General features: G+C 45.5%; 1 protein-coding gene across 2 annotated transcripts in view; it reads left to right on the top strand.

The window, feature by feature from the left end:
• The window catches only part of STARD13 (StAR related lipid transfer domain containing 13), a 182,092-nt gene that overhangs the window by 153,472 nt on the left and 6,947 nt on the right, over positions 1-21,673 (top strand). Inside the window, exons 5-12 of one of the 2 annotated variants that reach the window (XM_049646792.1) lie at positions 1,187-2,580; positions 3,724-3,894; positions 5,022-5,181; positions 12,787-12,985; positions 17,961-18,171; positions 19,000-19,114; positions 19,937-20,158; positions 21,157-21,374. In XM_049646792.1, coding sequence (XP_049502749.1) covers positions 1,187-2,580; positions 3,724-3,894; positions 5,022-5,181; positions 12,787-12,985; positions 17,961-18,171; positions 19,000-19,114; positions 19,937-20,158; positions 21,157-21,374 — 2,690 coding nt within the window. Of the gene's footprint in view, positions 1-1,186; positions 2,581-3,723; positions 3,895-4,964; positions 5,182-12,786; positions 12,986-17,960; positions 18,172-18,999; positions 19,115-19,936; positions 20,159-21,156; positions 21,375-21,673 lie in introns of both variants that reach the window. The other variant, XM_049646791.1, reaches the window with a different exon arrangement.

Here is a 21,673-nt window from a genome sequence, read left to right as displayed (position 1 = left end):
TGGGTCTTATTAACATGCAGGATGAGGAGGGGGAAGAAGCTGATGAATCCACTCATCTTGGAGGGAAATTATTATTTTTTGCCCTAGGTCCAGGTCTGTCCTGGGCCACAAGGACTGGCAAAGGTAAACGAGGACATCTCTGGCCTCAAGGAGCCCAAACTCTCATCTCTCAGGGGGTTTCTACCCAGGCAGCACCCAGACAGGAAAAAGAAGTGTGTGAGGTGCAGAGTGTGAGTCAGGGCAGAGCACTGGGGGTTCAGCTGCCTGGTAATGCATGTCCTGCAAAAAGGCATTTAGATTCAGAGTTGATCAAAAACAAGCAGGCTGGCCAAGCAGAGCCGGCTGGATTGGACTCTCCTCAACTAGTGATCTCTGTAATGGCTCCCAAGTTTCTACTTAGAGGAATTCAGTGGATAATTTTGGCATTAATTTGCGCAGGGAATACATGGTAAGAATCAGATTTGGGGGACTAAGGTAAGGAGTGTTACTTTTGAGATAGATTAACTCTGAAGTTCAGAAGAGGGAGGCTGGAGGGGCGCCTGGATGGCTCAGTCGGTTAAGTGTCCGACTTCGGCTCAGGTCATGATCTAACGGTTCACGGGTTAGAGCCCCACATCACACTCTGTGCCTACAGCTCAGAGCCTGGACCCTGCTTCAGATTCTGTGTCTCCCTCTCTCTCTGCCCCTCCCCCACTCTCCCCCCCCCCTTTCTCTCTCTCAAAAATAAAAACATTTTTAAAAATTAAAAAAAAAAGAGGAGGGAAGCTGGAACTATGGTCCTGGGGCTCAGTGAAGAGGTTTCAGGAAAGAAGTCGGTGCCTTTGATGGCAGGATTAAGTTTCTGAAAAAGAGAGCTGCAGGTGTTTTATATTTAGATGTCTAGTCAGATGGTAATTACACCTCTTCGTAATCAGTCAAGGAAAACTTCTCAGAGAGGAAGGAAGGACTCAGAACCTCTATGAAAATTAAAAGGAAGAAAGCTCAGCAGGTTGAGAAGAGATCCTGTAGGCACAAGGGAGGAGGAGGGTGTGGGGGACAATGAAAGATGGTGGAAGGACCGTGGGACAGCCAGAGGGCACGCGTGGAAGGAAGGGAAAAGAGGGGGAGTACCGTGCCTCTGTGCTCACCCTGTTTCCCACTGCATCCATGCTTCCTGGAAGCGAGTGTCATCTGTAATGTTTTTCAGGGTGACGACTCAGATGAGGAAGATCTCTGCATCAGCAACAAATGGACTTTCCAAAGAACGAGCCGCCGGTGGTCTCGCGTGGACGACCTGCACACACTGTTCCCCGGAGGAGACAGGAATGGGTCATCGGGAGACATTAGGATGAGGAACACCACCAGCAGTGAAAGTGTCCTCACAGACCTGAGCGAGCCCGAGGTCTGCTCCATTCACAGTGAGAGCAGCGGAGGGAGTGACGGTCGCGGCCAGCCGGGCAGCCACAGCGCGGGCCGCGAGCCGTTCGACTGCCCCGGCCAGTCCTGCCCCGACAGCCCAGTCATGCTGGACGCCACGTTCGTCAGCGGCAGCCTCCCACAGTCCCCCAGAGACGTTCTCAGCTACCCCCTCCACCCAAAGAATGAGAAACCCACCAGGACCAGAGCCAAATCATTTTTGAAACGTATGGAGACACTCCGAGGGAAGGGAGCGCACGGAAGGCATAAGGGGCCGGGGCGGACCGGGGGCTTGGTGATCAGCGGGCCCGTGCTGCAACAAGAGCCAGAGGCCTTCAAGGCCATGCAGTGCGTCCCCATCCCGAACGGGGATCTCCAGAGCTCGCCCCCCGCTGCCTGCACCAGAGGGCTCCTGAGCTCCAGCAAATGGAGCGGGGAAAGCAGCCAGTCGTTAAATAGTGGTAGCGGGGTGAGCACGCCCGGCCCCAAGGAACGGAAAAGCCAGGAGGCCAACAAGCGCGGGGGCATGTACTTGGAAGACCTGGACGTGCTGGCCGGGACAGCACCGCGGGACACAGGCGACCAGAACCACGCACACGAGTTCCATTCCCAGGAGAACTTGGTAGTGCATATTCCCAAGGATCACAAACCAGGAACGTTCCCCAAGGCACTCTCTATCGAGAGCCTCTCGCCCACAGACGGTAGCAATGGGGTTAACTGGAGGACCGGTAGCATCTCCCTGGGCAGACAGCAGGGCCCTGGTGCCGGGGAGCCCAGACTCATGGCGTCCTGCCACAGGGCAAGTAGAGTCAGCATCTACGACAACGTCCCGGGCTCCCATTTGTACGCCAGCACGGGAGACCTTTTGGACTTGGAGAAAGATGACCTCTTCCCTCATTTAGATGACATCTTGCACCACGTCAATGGGCTCCAGGAGGTAGTGGATGACTGGTCAAAGAACGTCTTGCCTGAGCTGCAAACACACGACGCACTGGTTGCAGAATCTGGATTATGCCCCTTTCCATCGCCTAATCAGATCACCTTAGATTTCGAAGGCAACTCAGTCTCCGAAGGTCGGACAACACCCAGCGATGTGGACAGAGCATCTCTTAATGAGTCGGAGGCCACTGGGGTCAGGGAAAGGAGGGATTCTGGTGTAGGGGCCTCTCTGACCAGGCCAAACAGGTTGGTGGCATGATTTTCAATCCGTCTCGTAATAATTATGGTGTCTTTATTTAAGAAACGTTTAAAGAGCACATACTAAATGCCTGACCCTGTTTGAGGCGATACACGGGATTAGGCTATTCAAACACAAGTATATCTTTTGTGACAAATATTATGGGGATTGAATCCGTGTCAACTCACATTCATTTCTCTGAGTGTTTATCCTTTAATTCAATCTCAGTTTTACTAAATATATATATATATATATATATATATATATATATATATATATATGGTGAGTATACATTGAAAGCATTATGCTAGGCACCATCAGGGATCACTGGTAAGGGAGCCCCAGGTACTTCCCGTGTCCTTGCTGCAGTATTAATTAAACAGCTCCACCTCAAATTTTAAACTTTTTTTTTTTTTTTAATCCTATGATAAATTTCTGAGACTCAAGGGTGCATACTTCACAAGTTTATTTTGGCTTTAAAAAATGCCCATTACAGGGTACATTAAAGCTGTTTTACAAAGAGCATTTCAGAAGCACCCTTGAAAAATGGGCCCGGAAGAGCTTAAAGCAGTAGAAACAGTAATACTGTACCTGCTGCTGGGCTCTTGTTGAGACAGACATGTGTCTTGGGGTTCCCTAATGTGTTGTCACTTCAGGGGTGCGTCTTCATCTGTGCCTGGATGGAACACCTTCAGGTTCCACCTCCACAGCAAAGGAGAGTTAGAATGCAGACAGGACGGCAGTGTGAAATGTTCTACGGTTCCGGAACATTCCACATCTCACTTTCCGTCTCGAGCTCTCTGTCTGCGTCTCTCTCTCCCTCCACACACACTTACACATACACCGTCTCAGCCGCTTTCAACACTTTGGGAGCAAATTTAGGAATAAACAAACAAATAAAATGTATTATGTCACTTATTTAAAACCTCCCAACAAAACAGAGAATGACCTTTTTCATTATCAGACTTGAAAAAAAAAAAAAAGGTTTCTTATGTTCATTCTGTACATTGGCGTCTCCTGTTCCATTTGCTTTGTGATTTTCTTGGCTCGAAAACTATTTTGATTAGCTACTTAAAAGTTAGTAACATCCTGTGTTTTCCAATGACATATCCACTTTGTGACTGGCTTCTCTGACGGTCTTTCCGGTAAAGGCGACTCCGATGGAATAGTTTCCAGCTCTCGCACCAGCCTCAGCCGTCCACGGCACCCCACATCAGCAACCAGACAGCCGGCCAGCTGAACCTGCTCCAGCGTTTCTCACTGCTTCGCCTCACGGCCATCATGGAGAAGTACTCCCTGTCCAATAAACACGGCTGGACGTGGTGCGTAGTGTGGTCACTTAGGAGGGGATCGTTTGTTCGAGAGCTAAGTACACAGTTGCCAAAGCTTCAGTATTTAAGTTCTGATTTCTGAAGAAGCCATTCGTTCCGATCTCCTGGAAACCATGCCGGAGCTCTGCCTTACTGTCTGCCTTCTGTGCTGCTGCAGCGGGGACGTGATGTCGCCTGCAGGAAGCATTGCTTTATCTGTAGCTCTCTTGTTAGTTTCTAGGGAAAGCAGTCAGGCTCCAAGAAGGAAACAAAGACCAGCAAAGGGTGATTAATAGTGAACAGAGGAATTAAAAATAAACTGGCCATAAAATAATTCTGGCAGCTTGCAAAGAAACAGCTGTCACTCGTACCTTCTGGAGCAGGGCAGAGCTCAACACTTAGAGCGTTGATTCATTCAAAGAGCATTTGATTCTTCAACTACATTTCTGCGTTTACCACACTGGCAAATAAGAACAAGAATATGCAGTAAACCTTTATAGTAAGGAACTGACAAAAGCATGTGTTGAAACCTTAAGTAAGTCCCTATTTTAGATGAGTTGATGGATTTGAAAAAATATAAAATATGTCATTAATCGTCTTATGTTATATATTATGTATAGAGAAGGATCGAAAGTGCCTTTATAAAAATATTTTAGGAAGTTATAAATTGCAGAGTCAAATCAATATATGCTTGTATTAAAATTTCCTTTAAAAAGTTCGACCGGTTCTAGAAAAGTAAGAACGTAGCCAAGAAGTGCTTCATCATCTCTCCCCTCCTTTCTCCCCCAACCCCAACTAAATTTCCTCTTCTCATAGTTTTTAAATTTCTTCTGTCTTACTGGGGACAGTAAGTGTCATTCACAATTAAACTGGAAGGCTGTCCACTTGACTTGAAAACAGAGCCATAAATCCATCCCGCTAACATGAATCATGCTGTTTAATAGTTAGACATCTAACATAGGCAAGGGACACACACAGTATTTCCATGTAATGTGATTCATTAAGGGAGAGATGTTGAATTCCCCCTGTGTCTGTTGGTTGTTCCAACAAAAGCTTGGCTTCCCTCTTGCTTGCTTTCACAGCCTCTCCCCACAGGCTGCCCCAAGAGGCTCGCGTGACCTGGTTTCTGTGAATTCTAGGTCAGTTCCAAAGTTCATGAAGAGGATGAAAGTTCCTGATTACAAAGACAAGACTGTCTTTGGTGTTCCCCTCATAGTTCACGTGCAGAGAACGGGACAGCCCCTGCCTCAGAGTATTCAGCAAGCACTCAGATACCTGCGTAACAACTGCCTCGATCAGGTATGGTTGGACATCCCAAACACAGGCGTGCATTTATGGAATGCCGGACCAAGCCCGATCCCTCCAGTATCAGATAAGACGTGCCTCACCAAACAGAAAAGGCACTGTGATCTTTATATGTCAGCATTGAATTTGACCAGGTTACATCCTTATCAAGCTATTTGAAGGTATTTCCTCACTGGCAACTTGAATGAGGTCCTGAGTGAAAATTCATGTTAATAGCTTCTACCTGTGCTGGCAAATTTACATTCCCCAGAAACTGGGAGTTATGCTTTACACTGCATTTCCTTTTAATTATTGGCCCACTGCCGCCACTGTTTTCACAGCGTGGTTTCACCCCTTTCCATCATTCTTTTAGCACCATGACCAGGAAAACTTAAACCAAAGATGAATTAATTTATTTCTTTTTAAATGTGCAAGTAAATGTTGAAAATGATGTCAGCTAAGTCAAATATCCCCTCATCCTGTAGAGTTGATTAAAATGCTAAATAAAATATTCAGAGATCGATTTCTGTCTCCAGGACTGTTTGGGAACTGCCATAATGGTGGCCTATGATTGGACCCAGAGTGCATTCCAGTCTGTAATTTACTAGGCCAACCCGTTGCTCCTCCAAACTAATACCCATTAGTTTCTTAAATATCCTGCCCCCCAAAAGAGCCATATTCCCACTTGATAAATTACACCCTGGAGTAGTGGGGGTATTTTCAGGTAAGTCTTCTACAGTGGCTTTTGTGCATCATACCCTTTAATACCATGTGAATAATCCATGCCCACCTGAGATTATTTGCACCTTTTAATGATTTACCCTTGGCCTTGGCCTCAGTGAATAGGAATGAGCTGAGCTACATGAACTCACAGATCCTGGCTACTTATGCTTGTAACTACCCCAAAACTGAGATCGCAGTCAGAATCAGGATGGTCTCTTAATGAATCAGGTACCACTTTTCAATGGAGCTAATAGGAGTAACTTCTTCATATGATGCATAATCCCCTTTTTGCCTCCCCACTCCTAAGTTAGAGAATGTACAAGTACACATTTCTTCCATTTATTTCGATGGCATAGTGGAGGGCAGGAGTGGCTGCTGTTACTGTCATGGTGAGGACTATTTTGTTTTGAGAAATGGCTTTAGTAGCTTCCCTGTTATTTCTCAGAAAGAAGGGAAACAGACCACTTTTCTATAACTGTGGTGCTCAGCAGATACCCCAGCATTAACTGACTTGTGAATAACATCTGAATAGAGCAAACCAGTGAATCCAGTTACTTAAGCATTTTTTTTTTTTTAATTTTAGAGCTTTTACCAAACTGCACACCAATCAAAGGTGGATCATCTATGAATATCACAAAACCCAAGATTGTGTTTTGTGGAGGGTAACCTTTTTTTCAGACACCTGTTTTTCCAAGCTTCTCAGTTTTCCTAAGGGTTTACGAGACGCGTCCCTCCTCTTGGCTAATTTCCTTAGAGTTTTTGGCTCTGCCTTCCCAAGAACAAAAAATATTTTGTTCTAGACATTCTAATGCATGGCCAGTGAATGCTTCTCAGCAAAAGCCCTATCAAGGGAAAACAGTGTTTGTTCAGGAATACCTAAAGCAAATGCAATCCATCTATGCAATTGGCTCAATAATAGTAACATTTCTTGATGCCCAGCATGTTCTCGGCATCATACTGAGTGTTTTACCTTCACTGCCTCATTTAATGCCATATCCACCCTGGGTGGGGTTGTCCCCCAGGTGGCAATGGTGGAGCCAACACTCGCATGAAAAGCCAACTCCAGAGTCCAGGTTTTTAAAAACTCCACTCTGCTGTCACCTGTTAGAATTGCTTGTCCCCGTGGATCTAGGGTGATGCCATCTCCAGCATCAAGGGACACTTTGAGAAATAGCCCTAAACAACTCATTGATGAATGCATCATTCTCTTTGTGCATCATACCCTTTGTTTGTCGATGATGTTGGTTATTACATGAGGTGATAGCCTTTCTGTGATAATGGAAGAATCTTTTTCTGGCCCCAACACCTGAAAGCATTGTGTTTCTTTTAGATGATGAGTCTGTTTGTTTAGCTTTTTTAATATTAAAAACAACTGGGTATTTTTTCCTCTCTATATTAGCTGCTAGAATGATCGGAGCCAAATGTATATTCTGCCTGTAGTAAATATATGTAAATATTTGGCATGAATTTTGTACGCCCACCTCATTTCTGGCTGCCCTTTTCATCTTTATTTTCCTTTTGCTCAAATTTTCTTATCTTTTATCTTTAATTTAATTGTATCTTATACATTTTAGAGATCATTATAGGTCACCTTGAATTCTTTCTTGAACAAAGTTGGATGGGAGTAAATGAATTACACTACCACTGTTCTATTCACTCCTTTAGTGTAGACTGGAAACCACTCAGGACCCCTGTAGATTCTGAATCATGGATGGCATCAGTAAGACCACTGTTACTGGGTCTAGTCTCCTATCTGAAGGAAAAGTCATACAAATCGAGAGAAGGATGGTGGGCACAAAAATCTCCTCAGTCCTGGCTCACTGGCTTATTCCCGGTCTCCATATCAAGCCTCTAACTGTGTTTTAAATCTGGAAGAATGCCTTACTGAGAAAACAGTGTGTTGGCAAACCATTGTGGGCAAAAGACTGATTTCGAGGACATAAATACCGATTATAAATGTAACCAAAATGAATGAGGCAACCCTCTCTTGTATCAGTCAAAAGTAAGAATCCATAAGATGTCAACGGGACTTTCCCCAGAGCCAGTTAGGACTTCATGAAGCCCTCCACACCTGCAGGGCTCCCCACCTTGTAAGTCCCTCCCCTTCACCATCACAGAGTGTGGAAGGCACACAGAGACTCCCCCCGCCCCACTCTGGTCCCGGTGAAGAAGGAAGGTGGCAATAACAAGGGCACAAGGGAAAACCAGACAAACACATGGAAAATTAAAACCAGGCTTAAAAGGAAGACTATTCTAGAGACTCTAAGAGCAAACAAAAGCACATAAAAGTGAATGAATCAGTAAAGAAAGAGGGGACAAGAGTAAGAGGGAAGGAACATGCATCACTCTAGACTGTTCCTTCTTCACCAGTAGCACCTCCTTAGAACCGAAAAGTTTTAGGTCTGCACAGGATCTTGAGATCTCAGCCCCTGAGTCATAGGAAACCAGAGCATCCAGAACATCCTTTCTCTAACTGGCTTCTGTGCTGCCTCCCTTCACATGGTTCCCTTGAACCACCATCCAAGACTCTCCCAAGGCTTTGCCCTGGACCCCGGGGAAGGAGGCTTCCTACCATGAGCTAGACCCCTTTTCCTCATGCTAAGCATTCACCTCAAACATAAGCATTCATCACCAACGGTTGAGCGCAGCCCCCCGGGGCCCTGAAACATTGCCAACATTTCCCCTCCTACACTCCCAAGTGCAGAACAGTTTATAGATGATGAAACACAGTGTATCCATTTTCACCCTTGCAGCTGCCCATAGATGAAATAAGGAAGTTCAGCCTTCAATTATGAACCATTTGTATTCAGACATAGCAGTGTGTGAGAGGAGCCTTGCTTTGTTGGCTGAGCTTTTATTTCTGCCCTAAATCAGTGGCGCACAGAAGCACAGGTTATGCCCATCCTGATGAATGTGAAGCCACTGCAGGGAGAGGAGAGGCAAAGCCTGCAGTGCTCAGAATCAGAACCCGCCCCTCCTCCATTCACCCCCCCACACCCACCCCACCCCCCCACCCCCGCACCCTGTACTTAGGAACCTTTCTCTTTCTGCATAAAACCAACCTTTCTTCATTAGCTGAGCACATTTCTGAAGAAGAGGAAATGGAAGTCCTGATAAACATCATTAAGTATTGAATGGATTAGCATAAAAAGGATGCCAAGTAGGAGATTTAATGTTATTTAGATGAAATTTGAATTCTAATGCAGCACTCATGCCCGACCTCTCATTCTAATGGAACAGTAAGTTTTAGAAGCCCAATTATTCTGGGAAGACACTTCCTACTCAGTGCAGGTGCCCTGTACGCGCTGCCTGTTCATCATGGCCCTGCTGTCTACCTCAGATGACATAAATGATGCTCTGGGGCCTCTCTAGGTTATACTTTGAGTCTGCTTTTTCACAGCTGGGATTTTAGGTGGAAGACAAAAGAGAGGAAAGTAAAACTGGACCAAGGGAACGCTTGCCACTCACCCTTTTACTTGTGAAAGGAGAGATCACATGCAAGATGCTTGTGAAATGAACTCTGCATTGCTGACCACTAGTCTTCCCGTCTTGGAGAGGGTGTTGGAGCCGTGATTTAGCGGCACACGAGAACAGGACCTGCTGTGGAGCCTGCAAGGCCTTGTGCGAAATGAAAACTTGAGCTTCTTTGTTCATAACTTATTAAGAATTTCAAGACGGTGACAGCAGAGAATGAAACCAAGCATGGGGCCCTGTGTGACTACCAGCAGTGACAGGCGCAGAGGCAAATGAAAGACATTTCACACTGTTTGGGTCTTCCTCATAATGAAGCTGAGGGATCTGGGGCAGCCTCCCATCCACAGTGATGACAAGGCTGCCCTTAGAAGCGACAGCTTTAACATGGTTTCTTCGGTTCTCTGTTTTCACTCGGGAAAAAAAAAAAATTTTTTTTTTCACCAGAAGTGCAAATTTCATCACTCCTTTGAAAACTTTTCAAAGAAATGATTATTGCCAGTCACTCACACCAGCCGCCATGGTTGCTTAATGAAGGTAGGTGGACTTCTCCTTATTCTCAGGGTCTCTACACCATCAGAAGAATCTTCTAGTCACTGTGTCCTGGGAATTTTCCACTGCAAGGAACAGAAGAAGACAGTCCCAAAATGGCGCACCCAATAGGAAATTCATGAGCTCCTGTAACAAGAAGTCAGGAAGTAGGGTGGCTCCGAGGTTAGTTTTTTCATCAGTGTAGGGCTAAGGTTGAAGACTGGGGTTTCTTTCTGCCTTTCCCTTCTGCCATCCTGAGCTACTACATCTGGAATCTGGTCTGAGTTCAGACCACCTTTTCCTTATTAAGTTTAGGAAAGAAATTTCCTTCTGTGCTTCCAACAAAAATCCACAGATCCCACAGATATTTCCCACATCCCTGGAAGATAAGGGTGGGACGGGAAGGTTATTGTCAGAATTTGAGGCAGAACAAATAAATACCTGACTGCCCTCTGGACATCCTGTGAGATCTAAGTCAGAACAAGCAGCTGAGAGCCCGCAGCTGGAGAGCTCCAGACATGTCTAAAATAATTAAAATAACAATATTTGCTGAAACTAGAAAGAAACTTGGAAACGGAACAATACGAGGAAAACATTGCTGGGATGTGTTTGTACATGCACGTCGGTACTCACCCAGAGATGAAGCCAGCAAGACTCGGGATGCTCGTAATTTACCCACAAACACCTATCTGCTCTATTCTTGATAGATTCCAATCAATAGTCCTCTGCTGCTAAGAAAATAACAGGAATTCTCAGGCGGAATGATACCAACTCACAGGAGGATAAATGTTTGTGAGTCATACTTCACAATTCATCCTCCAGGCACTTCGATTCTGAGAACTCCCGTGGAGCACAGCCCCGTGGCACCGTCCTGGGCCTCCTTCCGGAACTAGAGAAGTCGAGAATGTAACCAGGCTGAGGATGGACCTCACTTTAGTAATCGTTCATCTGACACCTTGAATTTTTCTTTCGACAGTACGTGCTTTCTTCTCATGCGCTTTGATGAAGTTTGGAGCCGTTGCCAGAGGGTGATAAATGTCCTTTGCATTCTTGAAGCAGTCATCTAAGTGCGGCGAAGTTTTGCATTTTCTAGACCTTCCAAACTTTAAGAAATAAAAAGGAAAGCAATTACTGTTTTCAGTGACAATATGCCTGAATATTCCTGATCTGTGGAATTAGGGTGCTAAGCCTGGGAATGCAAAAAAAGTGTTACTAAGGATCCGGTTTTTATTGCCACAAAACGTAGCAGCGTATGATGTCCTCTGCGATCCATTCCGCTGACGTGTACAAAACCTGAGTATTCTCTCATCGCTCAGACTTCTCCCCTTGCTGTCACTGTACTTTAAAGGAATTAGGACAGCTCTCCATTTAGAGCAATGACCAGGAGAGCTTTCCTCAGACACCTGAACTTGGGTCAAGCCTGGCCTGGCACACGGAGCAGCCGCTGACAGGGCCTGAAAGTTTCCCCAGGCTCAGGGAGGAGGAGCCATGGCTGACCGGTGTGCGGCTGCTTACCTGTCTGACCGCTCAAAATCTCCCCACCTTTTTGGAAGTGAGCCAACCTGTGAGCCCTTCAGGAGTGAGAAGAGTAGAGATTGAGGGTTGAATGAACGACTGAGTTTGAGCAACTCCGGGCCCTACAGGCACTTAAAAATAGCTGACATGCTGGGGCACCTGGGGGAGCTCAGTCAGTTAAGCGTCTTGATTTCGGCTCCGGTCGTGATCTCATGGTTTGTGGCATCCAGCCCCCCATTGGACTTCGTGCTGACAGCACAGAGCCTCCCTGGGATCTTCTCTCTCCTTCTCTCTCTGCCCCTTCCCTGCTCACGTGCACGCAAGCACACACTCTCTTTCTCTCTCTCTCAAAATAAATAAATGAACATTAAAAAAAAAAATAGCAGACATGCAAATTCACTGTAAACCAGGGGTCCCAGAGAAATTCAGTCATTTCTTGGGTAGAGGCAAGTCCAGAGTGCAGAGCCTCTTGAGGAGCCAAGAGTGTAACCTGCCGACCCTGGCAGGAGTCTCCATTCTCCTGGGGCTCTGCTCCACCTCAACTCGTTCCTACTAGGAGCATTATCCCCTTGGTTCCTTACTGCTCCATTTCTCCATTTACAGGTCAAAGAGAAGAGGAATCTAAGCCCTACATAAGACAATGCCTTAAAGTGAAAAAAAATGCCACCCAGGGATCCTCACTAGAGCCACAGCTTATGCACATAAGTAACCAGGTAGAATAATGGGTGCCAAGCATCATATGAGAAACATACATAGGGAGGACTACAGGGGTTCCAAAGGAGAACAAGAAATAAGACCCTTAAATCAAAATACATGTTTATGGTATTATTTTGTTTCATGAGCATATTCCCGATGAACTTCTCCCCCAAAGGTGCACTGCTTGCTTATCTGGGACCCACCAAACCTTCCATTGACCAAACTTTTTCAAAACCCCCCACTAAAGCATCAACCCCAGACAGCAGGGAATTTTGTCTGGCCTGCTCTGCTCACCAGTGGCTCCTAGCAACTGTAAATATGCCTGCGATAGGGTGGTATTTAATCATTGCTTGTTGGATAAGTGAATGCCATGATAGCATCTAGTGTGTTAGAAGGCTACAGGTTACAAAACACTGTCATGCACATTTTCTCATTTAATCTCCACGAACGCCCTGTGGGGTGGAGTATTATTCTTATCTTTATTTTATGGGAGAGGAAGTCAGCGTTCAACTACTGCCCGAAGTAACTAAACTCATCATTCACGGTTTTACCAGTTCGGAAGCAATTGCTACTCATTCTGGTCCTGGTTCCATGCCCTCTCATCACTCCCAGGTTGCTTGCTTTAGGAAGAGAATGACTGGGGCCAGGGCCGCCTCGCTAACACGTCCCTGTGACTTGTTTCAGGTGGGTCTTTTTCGAAAATCGGGCGTGAAATCTCGAATCCATGCATTACGTCAGATGAACGAGAGCTTCCCTGAGAATGTCAGCTATGAGGACCAATCTGCTTATGATGTGGCAGATATGGTAAAACAGTTCTTCCGGGACCTCCCAGAGCCTCTTTTCACCAACAAGCTCAGCGAGACCTTCCTCCACATCTATCAGTGTAAGTGGAAGCCATGCAGACCACTGTTCTCATGCGCACGCATCCACGTAAAAACATTCTGCAGACTGAGTGCTTGTTGTACAAGTAATACATAAATCCATAAAGAAATATATGAAAGTTATCATCTACACTTCTTTCCAAAAGTAAACTTTGTTCACAGTTTGATATGGAAATCTCCAGGCCATATTTTACGGGTCTGAAAATACCTTTTTGACATCAAAGTTTTCCTTCTCAGTAGGGTTTTGCATAAGATCTAAAACTAACTTTCGATGTACTTTTAATAACTTTAAAATGCAAAGGGGACACAATGGAATTTATTTGGTATATAAATGTTTTTATAAACTTACTTAATTTTGGAGGTGCCTGGGTGGCTCAGTCGGGCTAATCATCCGACCCTTGATTTCGAATCAGGTCATGAACTCACCGTTCATGAGTTTGGGCTCTGCATCAGGCTCTGCCCTGACAGCATAGAGTCTGCTTGGGATTCTCTCTCCCTCCCTCTCTGCCCTTCCCCGCTTATGCTTTCTCTCTCAAAATAAATGAATAGCATTAAAAAATATATTTTATCTTTTTAAAATAAACATTTCCTTGGGATATATGAAATTCAAAGCCAAATGACCAGAAATAAGAAGCAAATGTATCTTAATACAATGTATTTTAATTGGTGAAAAGTAAACAAACCAAATGAAGCTTAGGCCTAATTCAAGTAAGTAATGTTTTCACTTGGAATTTTTTAAGTGATGCTAAATTGACAATTCTCAGCAAAGCCCCAATAATGAAAATAACCATTGAATAAAAAATTTTTTATTCTTCCGAAGGTAGCATATCCTTCTGAAGGTAACAGCAAAGGGGGATATTAGAAATGAACACATGACTCTTTTCTAGATGCAATAATATTATGATTATAAATTATTTTAGTGGTCCAAGTCCCAATATTTTAGGAAAAAAAATATTTGGCTGTGGACTTTGAGTGTTCAGCAAAATATACCTGAACTGGGACTCAACATGGAATTCATCCAGTTTGAAGGAGATCCCTGCTATAGAGAATTCTGGGCTAAATGTGTTTCAGGAGCCTACGATATTGCAAATCCAAAAGGGATTATAATAAATACCACTTGTAAAAACAGGATAAAGTGATGACCCACTAAATAAATATTATTTTGTCAAAGTGAATAAGTTAAGTTAAATTAATGGTACATGTTGTGTGAGCCCAAACACAGAGAGTTTATGATTTTGTTGCCATAAGAGATTGAGCTGCCATGAAGCCTCCCTCATGGTTTGGAACTATCATATATGATTCTTTACATTTAATCAGTTCTCAGGTTAGGGTTGACACTAGTCTAAGGTTAAAGCCAGATGATTTCCAAGAGATAAATCCCTTTGGCCCCTTCTGAGACTCACCAGCAAGAAACTGGATCAAAGCAGGGTTTATTTTAGCTGAGCAAACATTTGCCAAGTTCCTCTTATGCACAGGACACTGGGCTGAGTGCTACAGCTGATATGGATGGGTAAGACCTACTCTCTGCTCTTAAAGATCTTACAACTGAGGGACATGAGACATATCATAAATAACTGCCGTGCAGCAAGATTGGAGAAATTCCACAGTAAGCTTACAAAGAAAACCCAAGGAGGTTGAGATGAGGAATCGAACTTGGTTCCACAACAGAAGGTTGGGCTATGGAAGAAACACTTGTTGAGTTATACAAATAGCATGAGCATGTGTCAGGGAATTACAAGGTATTCATCTGACTGGCATGAGTGGTAACTGTACGATGTAGGACCACTGACACTGAAAAATTAGACTGGGTCCATACCAAGAAAGGGCATTGAATATCAGGGCAAAGAGTTCATATTTGATTCGTTAAGCATTGAGGAACCAACCCTTGGGTGTTGTTGAGGGAGTTACCAGTTAGAATGCTCTCGGCTATAAAGACAGAACCAGAAATCCAACAAATAGCTTAAACAATAAAAAAAAAAAAAATCATACAATCGCACATGACAAGAAATCTGGAATTATGTAATTCCAGAGTCGGTTAATTTCACAGCTCAGTGATGCCAGGCTTGAAGTCAGCCTCTCTTGGTTATCCCCTGAAGGTCACAACTTAGAATTATGATTACCACAACTTATAATTATCATGTCTTCCCCAAATCACATTCAAAGTCAAGAAGAGAGCAGAAGGGCTTCTCCTTGGGCAAATGTCTCTTTTTATCAGGGAGATACATTTACAAAAGTTCCTAGCATTTATCTTGGTCCCATAGGCCAGAAATTATTTATACCTTCTCCCTTCAATCAGTCACTGGAAAGAGAAGGATTACCATTTGGGAGTTAGGCCAGCATGGTTATTCCCTAGTCTGCAGGAAGAACCCACCTTCCCTGAGCATATTGCAGCCCGCACCTGAACAGAAAGTGTGTTTTCTTGTAGAGGGAGAAAGAGGGAGTAGATGTTGAATAGGCATCCATGTTTGTGTCTGCCACAAGGGTAAATATCCATCAGAACTGCTCTTGTGACCCATGAATGTGGAAGTGGTGAACAAGAGATATTGGACTGTCCAGGAACCGGGGGTTAGTGAGTGAGCTAACACAGTAAGTGAAGCACTGGGTTACCTGCAGTGACTTCCAGCAGTGAGACTGGAAATTCAGTGTTCCGTGGATAGACTCTAGAGTCAAAGAGAGGGACTGTTCTTCCTCCCCTTTTCCAGGGCAGTTTTAATTTTAGCTATGTTGCTTCTTGGACTTTCATTAAATGATTAATTGGAGTTTGGACGGATAATGAAAATATTTGAAACCCACTGGTCTACAGGAGGGAGAAAGATGGAGGGATCAGAGACTACTCTGTAGTCCTAACATTTGGTGACTGGGAGAATATGGAAAAGAAGAGGGGACGGAGAGCTGGTTTGAGAGCAGGGAGAGGAGAGGTGTTCAGAATCAACTGGACATTGAATTTGAGATGCCGATAGCCATCCACATCGTTGCCATTATCAACACTTAGATATGCAGGTCTAGAGTAGTCTCCTGAGAGCTGAGAAAGAGGCAGGAGCCACACGAGTGCCGAATGTAACAGAACGGTCAAAGAGGATAGGATTCAAAATGAATGCTAAATTTAGGGATTAATAGTTGACCTTCACAACAATTTTTATAGAAAATAATAGAAGATCCTTTCTGACAGATAAAGGGAAAAGTGACTAGAGAGAAAGTTGAGACAACATGTAGCCATGACAGATGACTCTTACAAATTTTGTTGTGGAATATTGGCGATCTGAAGTTAAACAATGTACACACTAGACATCTTAGCCAAAGCAGCATATTTAAAAGCAGTTCAATGGCTCAGCTGAATTTATAACACTTCAGTGACAAGCCTGAAGCATCTGCTTCTGTTTCAGCATAAGCAAGAAAAAAGAAAAAGGTTCTGCTATAATTTGAACAAAATGGCTCTTTTCTACTAAACCCCGGGCTGTCTTGTGCCACTACACAGTGGACGTAGCAGGGGTCAAGATGGTTTCTAAAACATTGACTGTACAGCAGGCTTTTCCAGAAATGTGGATTTGCTGCGTGACTGGGGTCCAGAGGGTACCCAGCCCTGGGATGTACAATGATGGAGAGGATCCAGACCCGGGATGAAGGTCACACCACAGGCCCTCTGAAGCAGCAGGTTCCAATGTTTTTTATCATGTACCCCTACCACTAGTAAATATCTGAGCATGTATACTTATTTTTCATAGTAGAAATATACTGTGATATACTATGATACACATTATAAAACGTACCCAGTCAGTATTTTTAAAGCATGAGAGAAAACATAAACACCATTGAAAATCCTGATATCTTCTTCTCTCATGTCAAGGATTGTCACAAGCGCATTTCCTCCACCCCTTCAGAGGACAGACACCCCACTGCAGACACCTGTTCTAGAACATGGTATTTTAAGAAAGACCATGTAACCAGAGTGAATTCTTGACCGGGTCTTTCAGAGTCAGAGGTATAAGGGCATTGAGTCAGACCTAAAAGATCAGTAATGAACACAGCCAGGGGGCAGCATAATGTAGTGCCTAGCATCCGTTTGCTGGGATTTTCCCTTTCGGTTCACATCACCTATTTGGGGCCCGCACCCTTCTGAACCTGCATGGCCAGCACCCACCACCACCACCCCATACGGACCACCCTGAAGGAGAGTGGCCCGACACGGCCAGACCCTCCCCATCACCCTAGTCAACCTGGATCCTCTTCCCCAAGTACAACCTCAACTTCCATACTCCCCAAAATTTTGAAATGCGTGACACTAGGTCACCGCATGAAGCAACAGCACACTCCCTCTGCACCAAGCCCTGGGGGACTTGTAGGAGAAAGGAAGATGTGTCCGGCTGACCCTCAAGGAGCCGAGCCTCTAGGAGTCATTCGAGAGGGCCAGCCAGCTCCGTCCCACCCCTCGTGGTTAATAGCCCCAAGCTGGCATCGAAGCCCGGCTCCTCTGCTAGAGGTGGGGAAAGGCGAGGCCGCCGTCCCCTAACACAGTGGTGTCCAAACACGTGCCCCGGAGCCCTGGGCCTCCTGAGAGGTGCTTCCCAAGCTGTCTGGTGGGAGGGTGGACATGAGGGAAGCCAGGCTGACCGTGCCCCGGCCAGCCGCCAGCTGCAGTCAGAGCAGAAAAACAGTTTGCAAACAGCTGAGCAGGTGGCTAGCTCAGAGACCGTGAAAGGCCAGGACGGGGCCGTTCCTTGCCAAACAGCGTTTCTTGTTAAGGCAGCGGGTCCGGAGCCGGACTACTTGGGTTCCAGTCCCAGCTCTGCCTCTCAGCAGCTGTGAGGCCTGAGCGGTGACTTACTTCTTTGTGCCGTTAGTGGCTGTCGCCATGGTAGTCGGTGATGGTCATATCTCTGAGGGGGTCTGCACACCGGGAAGGTGGAGCTTCCTCACGGGCCCCCAGCTGGCTCCTCCCGTGGCTGTTCCTCTAACGACCCGGCACCCGCCTTTCTGCAGATGTCCCCAAGGAGCAGCGGCTGCAAGCAGTGCAGGCAGCCGTCCTGTTGCTGGCCGACGAAAGCAGGGAGGTCCTGCAGACGCTGCTGTGCTTCCTGAGTGACGTGGTCAACTCGGTGGAAGAGAATCAGATGACACCCATGAACCTGGCTGTGTGTCTGGCCCCCTCCCTCTTTCATCTTAATTTACTGAAGAAAGAAAGCTCCCCCAGGTGGGTTTTTCTCATCAACAGCCATAATCCTTAGATATTCCCCATAGCTCATTAAACGAACAAACAAACAAAGAACACTTCTAGTATTGTACTTCAGTTTGGGGATTTGTCAGCATTTAGTTTATTATAATCAGAAAATGTTTCAAGAGGCACCTGGGTGGCTGAGTCAGTTAAGCACCCGACTCTTGGTTTCGGCTCAGGTCACAACCTCACAGTTTGTGAGTTCAAGCCCTGCATGGGGCTCTACGCTCACAGCATGGAGCCTGCTTGGGATTCTCTCTCTCCCTCTCTCTCTCTCTTCCCCTCCCCTGCTCGTTCTCTCGCTCTCTTTCTCTGAATAAATAAACTTTAAAAAAAAGAAAGAAAATGTTTCAAGGTGAGCTAATTCATGTGCTCAGATATAAAACCAGGTAGTACTGAAGGATGGCCATTGCCATCCAGAAAGCCTGAGGCATTGTGTTCTGGTGTGTATGTAGTGTGTGGGTGGGAAAGAAGTCATATTTACAATCTCTTATGAAAAAAGCAGGACTTAAGACCTGAGAACAGCAGCCTGTAAAGACGTGGTTTCAAATTTAGGAAAAAATAGATAAATTTCTCCCCCAGCAGTTACTCCTGCCCTTGTATTTTTCCAAGGTTTTTCATTATGAGCTGTCAGACTCTTCCCCTGACTCAGAATATCTGTGTGGTCATTGTTTTTATTTGGAAATGAGAAAGTCTGGGATCTGGATTAGCATCTTGGACAGGAACCGAAAACAAAAGGGACAAGCTCTGGATTGCGAAAAGCTCTTGGGTTTGGGATCCGCTTACAACTCTGTCCTTCAATTATAGAGTCATGCAGAAGAAATATGCCACCGGGAAGCCAGATCAAAAGGACCTCAGTGAGAACCTGGCCGCGGCTCAGGGGCTTGCCCACATGATCACAGAATGCGACAGACTGTTCGAGGTGAGTAACCGCTTCCAGCAGCCTTCCTCATAGCTCTTGGAGCCAGAGAAGATGCTTGGAACCATTGCTGCATTTGCGGCTTATATGTGTTTGTTCCTGATTTTATGATGACAATAGTACACAACGTAGCTGTGGTCGTTGCCCCCAACGAGCGTGAGGAGCCCTGTATCACCGAGGCCCTGACAGTTAGACACCTGGGGCTACCGTGATGATGGTTTTCAAGAAAACGGCTCCATTGCCCTCCATTGCCAGCTTCAAGGCCAGCCAGCCAATTATGTTGGATGTGTTAACTTGGACCTGATTAGGTTCAACATCTGCGTAACCCTCTTGGTTCTGTGAACCAAGAATCAATGACAGGCTCTGAGTGTAGCCACAGATGTGTTTAAGAAGTTATTGAAGTAGACTGCTGGCATACTTTTTGTGCTGGAATTGGCATCTGTAAATGGGAAAAGTGTGCTAAAAAGGTAAAGCTATTTCTGACTCATATTTGATGTTTCTCTTAAGTCTATGTGCTTTAAGTTTCCTGAGCCCACATTTTGCCAAACCGAAGAAAAATACGTTAAAAGGAAAACGGAAAGAGTGAATGGGAAGTCATTGCAATGTTTTGGATAATAACTGTAGTCTCAGAAACATATTTGCTTTTCCTGACTTTGGGAAACTCCCCACCCCAGCCTTGCCGCTGATCTTGGGAAACTATCCCCATGGCGCTAGGCCCGTTGCCCACACTGTGGGTTTTGACAAAATTACTTTGCTTTCTCTAACTATTAGTTTCAGCATTTCTTTAGCTCAGTATGTTGCTCTTGTGTGCATCCGTTGATTCAGGTCCCACATGAGTTGGTAGCCCAGTCCCATAACTCCTACGTGGAGGCTGAGATCCACGCTCCGACTCTAGAAGACCTGGGGTCCCAGCTGGAGGAGAGCGGAGCAACTTTCCATATGTACCTGGAACATCTCGTCCAGGGGCTCCAGAAAGAAGCCAAGGAGAAGTTCAAAGGCTGGGTCACGTGCTCCAGCACAGACAATACAGATCTTGCTTTCAAAAAGGTAATCTCAGGGTTGTAACAAAATTACCCCCATGTCTAACAAGCAGGGATTTGTTTTGCTTTAAAAATGGCCACTCTCAGGCACCTAGGTGGCTCAGTCGGTTAAGCGTCTGACTTCGGCTCAGGTCATGATCTCGTGGTCCGTGAGTTCGAGCACCGCGTCGGGCTCTGTGCTGACAGCTCAGAGCCTGGAACCTGTTTGAGATTCTGTCTCCCTCTGTCTCTGACCCTCCCCCGTTCATGCTCTGTCTCTCTCTGTCTCAAAAAATCAATAAACGTTAAAAAAAATTAAAAAAAAAATAAATAAAAATGGCCACTCTCTGGGGCACCTAGGGGCTCAGATGGTTGAGTGTCCAGTTCTTGGTTTCTGCTCAGGTCATGAACGCAGAGTCTTGGGATAAAGCCCCATGTTAGGCAGACACTGAGTGTGGAGCCTGTTTAAAATTCTCTCTCTTTCTCTCCCCCTGCCCCTTTCCCCTACTAGCATTCTTTCTCTCACTCTTAAATTAAAAAAAAAAAAAAAAAAAAAAGGCCACTCTGTCCATGGGCTTGACACACACACAAACAGGTCAAAGATCCACTCTAGAGACCACCAAGCAGTCCCTGGTGCATGTAATCAGAGTACAGAGTACCAATCTTATCCTTGTCCTTTAGCTGTGTGACATTGGGCAAGCCACATGCCTCTCTGTGCCTGGTTTTTCATTTGCATAATGGACATAATCCTACCACTGTTGGAGGAGGGGTATTTAAAAATCAAATGGGTTAGAATCTTTCCTGGCACACAGTAAATACCGTGTGTGTTGATGGAGATTATTTGTACGATCACTGTTATTTTTCTTCTAAGCTTAAAGATTAACATCTTAACGTCTTAAACCTGAGATATGCAGAATCACTTCCCAGTGACATAACAAGTGATGTTTTTTGAGCGCCCAGTGAAGTATAGTAGGTTTTCGTTGGAACTAGTTGGCCCCTTCAGCTTTCGATAGTGTCTTTCCCAAGGTGGGGGACGGGCATCCGCTGAAGCTATGGAAGGCCTCTGCGGAGGTCGAAGCGCCCCCCTCAGTGGTTCTGAATCGTGTGCTGAGAGAGCGTCACCTGTGGGATGAGGATTTTGTGCAGTGGAAGGTTGTGGAAACTCTGGACAAGCAAACAGAAATCTATCAGTATGTGCTGAACAGCATGGCCCCCCATCCTTCCAGGGACTTCGTGGTTCTCAGGTAAGCCTGACTCTAGGGTTTAAGATGTTTTTGTTTCCAGAAGCAGATTAAGAGCTGCATATTTAGGGGCGCCTGGGTGGCTCAGTCGGTTAAGCGTCCGACTTCGGCTCAGGTCATGATCTCGTGGTCCGTGAGTTCAAGCCCCGCGTCGGGCTCTGTGCTGACAGCTCGGAGCCCTGGAGCCTGCTTCGGATTCTGTGTCTCCCTCTCTCTCTGCCCCTCCCCTGTTCATGCTCTGTCTCTCTCTGTCTCAAAAATAAATAAACGTTAAAAAAATAAACTTAAAAAAAATAAAAAAT

Source organism: Panthera uncia (assembly GCF_023721935.1).
Source record: "Panthera uncia isolate 11264 chromosome A1 unlocalized genomic scaffold, Puncia_PCG_1.0 HiC_scaffold_16, whole genome shotgun sequence".
Lineage (NCBI taxonomy): Eukaryota > Metazoa > Chordata > Mammalia > Carnivora > Felidae > Panthera > Panthera uncia.
Note: the sequence above shows the minus strand (reverse complement) of the source record. Positions and strands in the feature narration are given on the sequence as shown.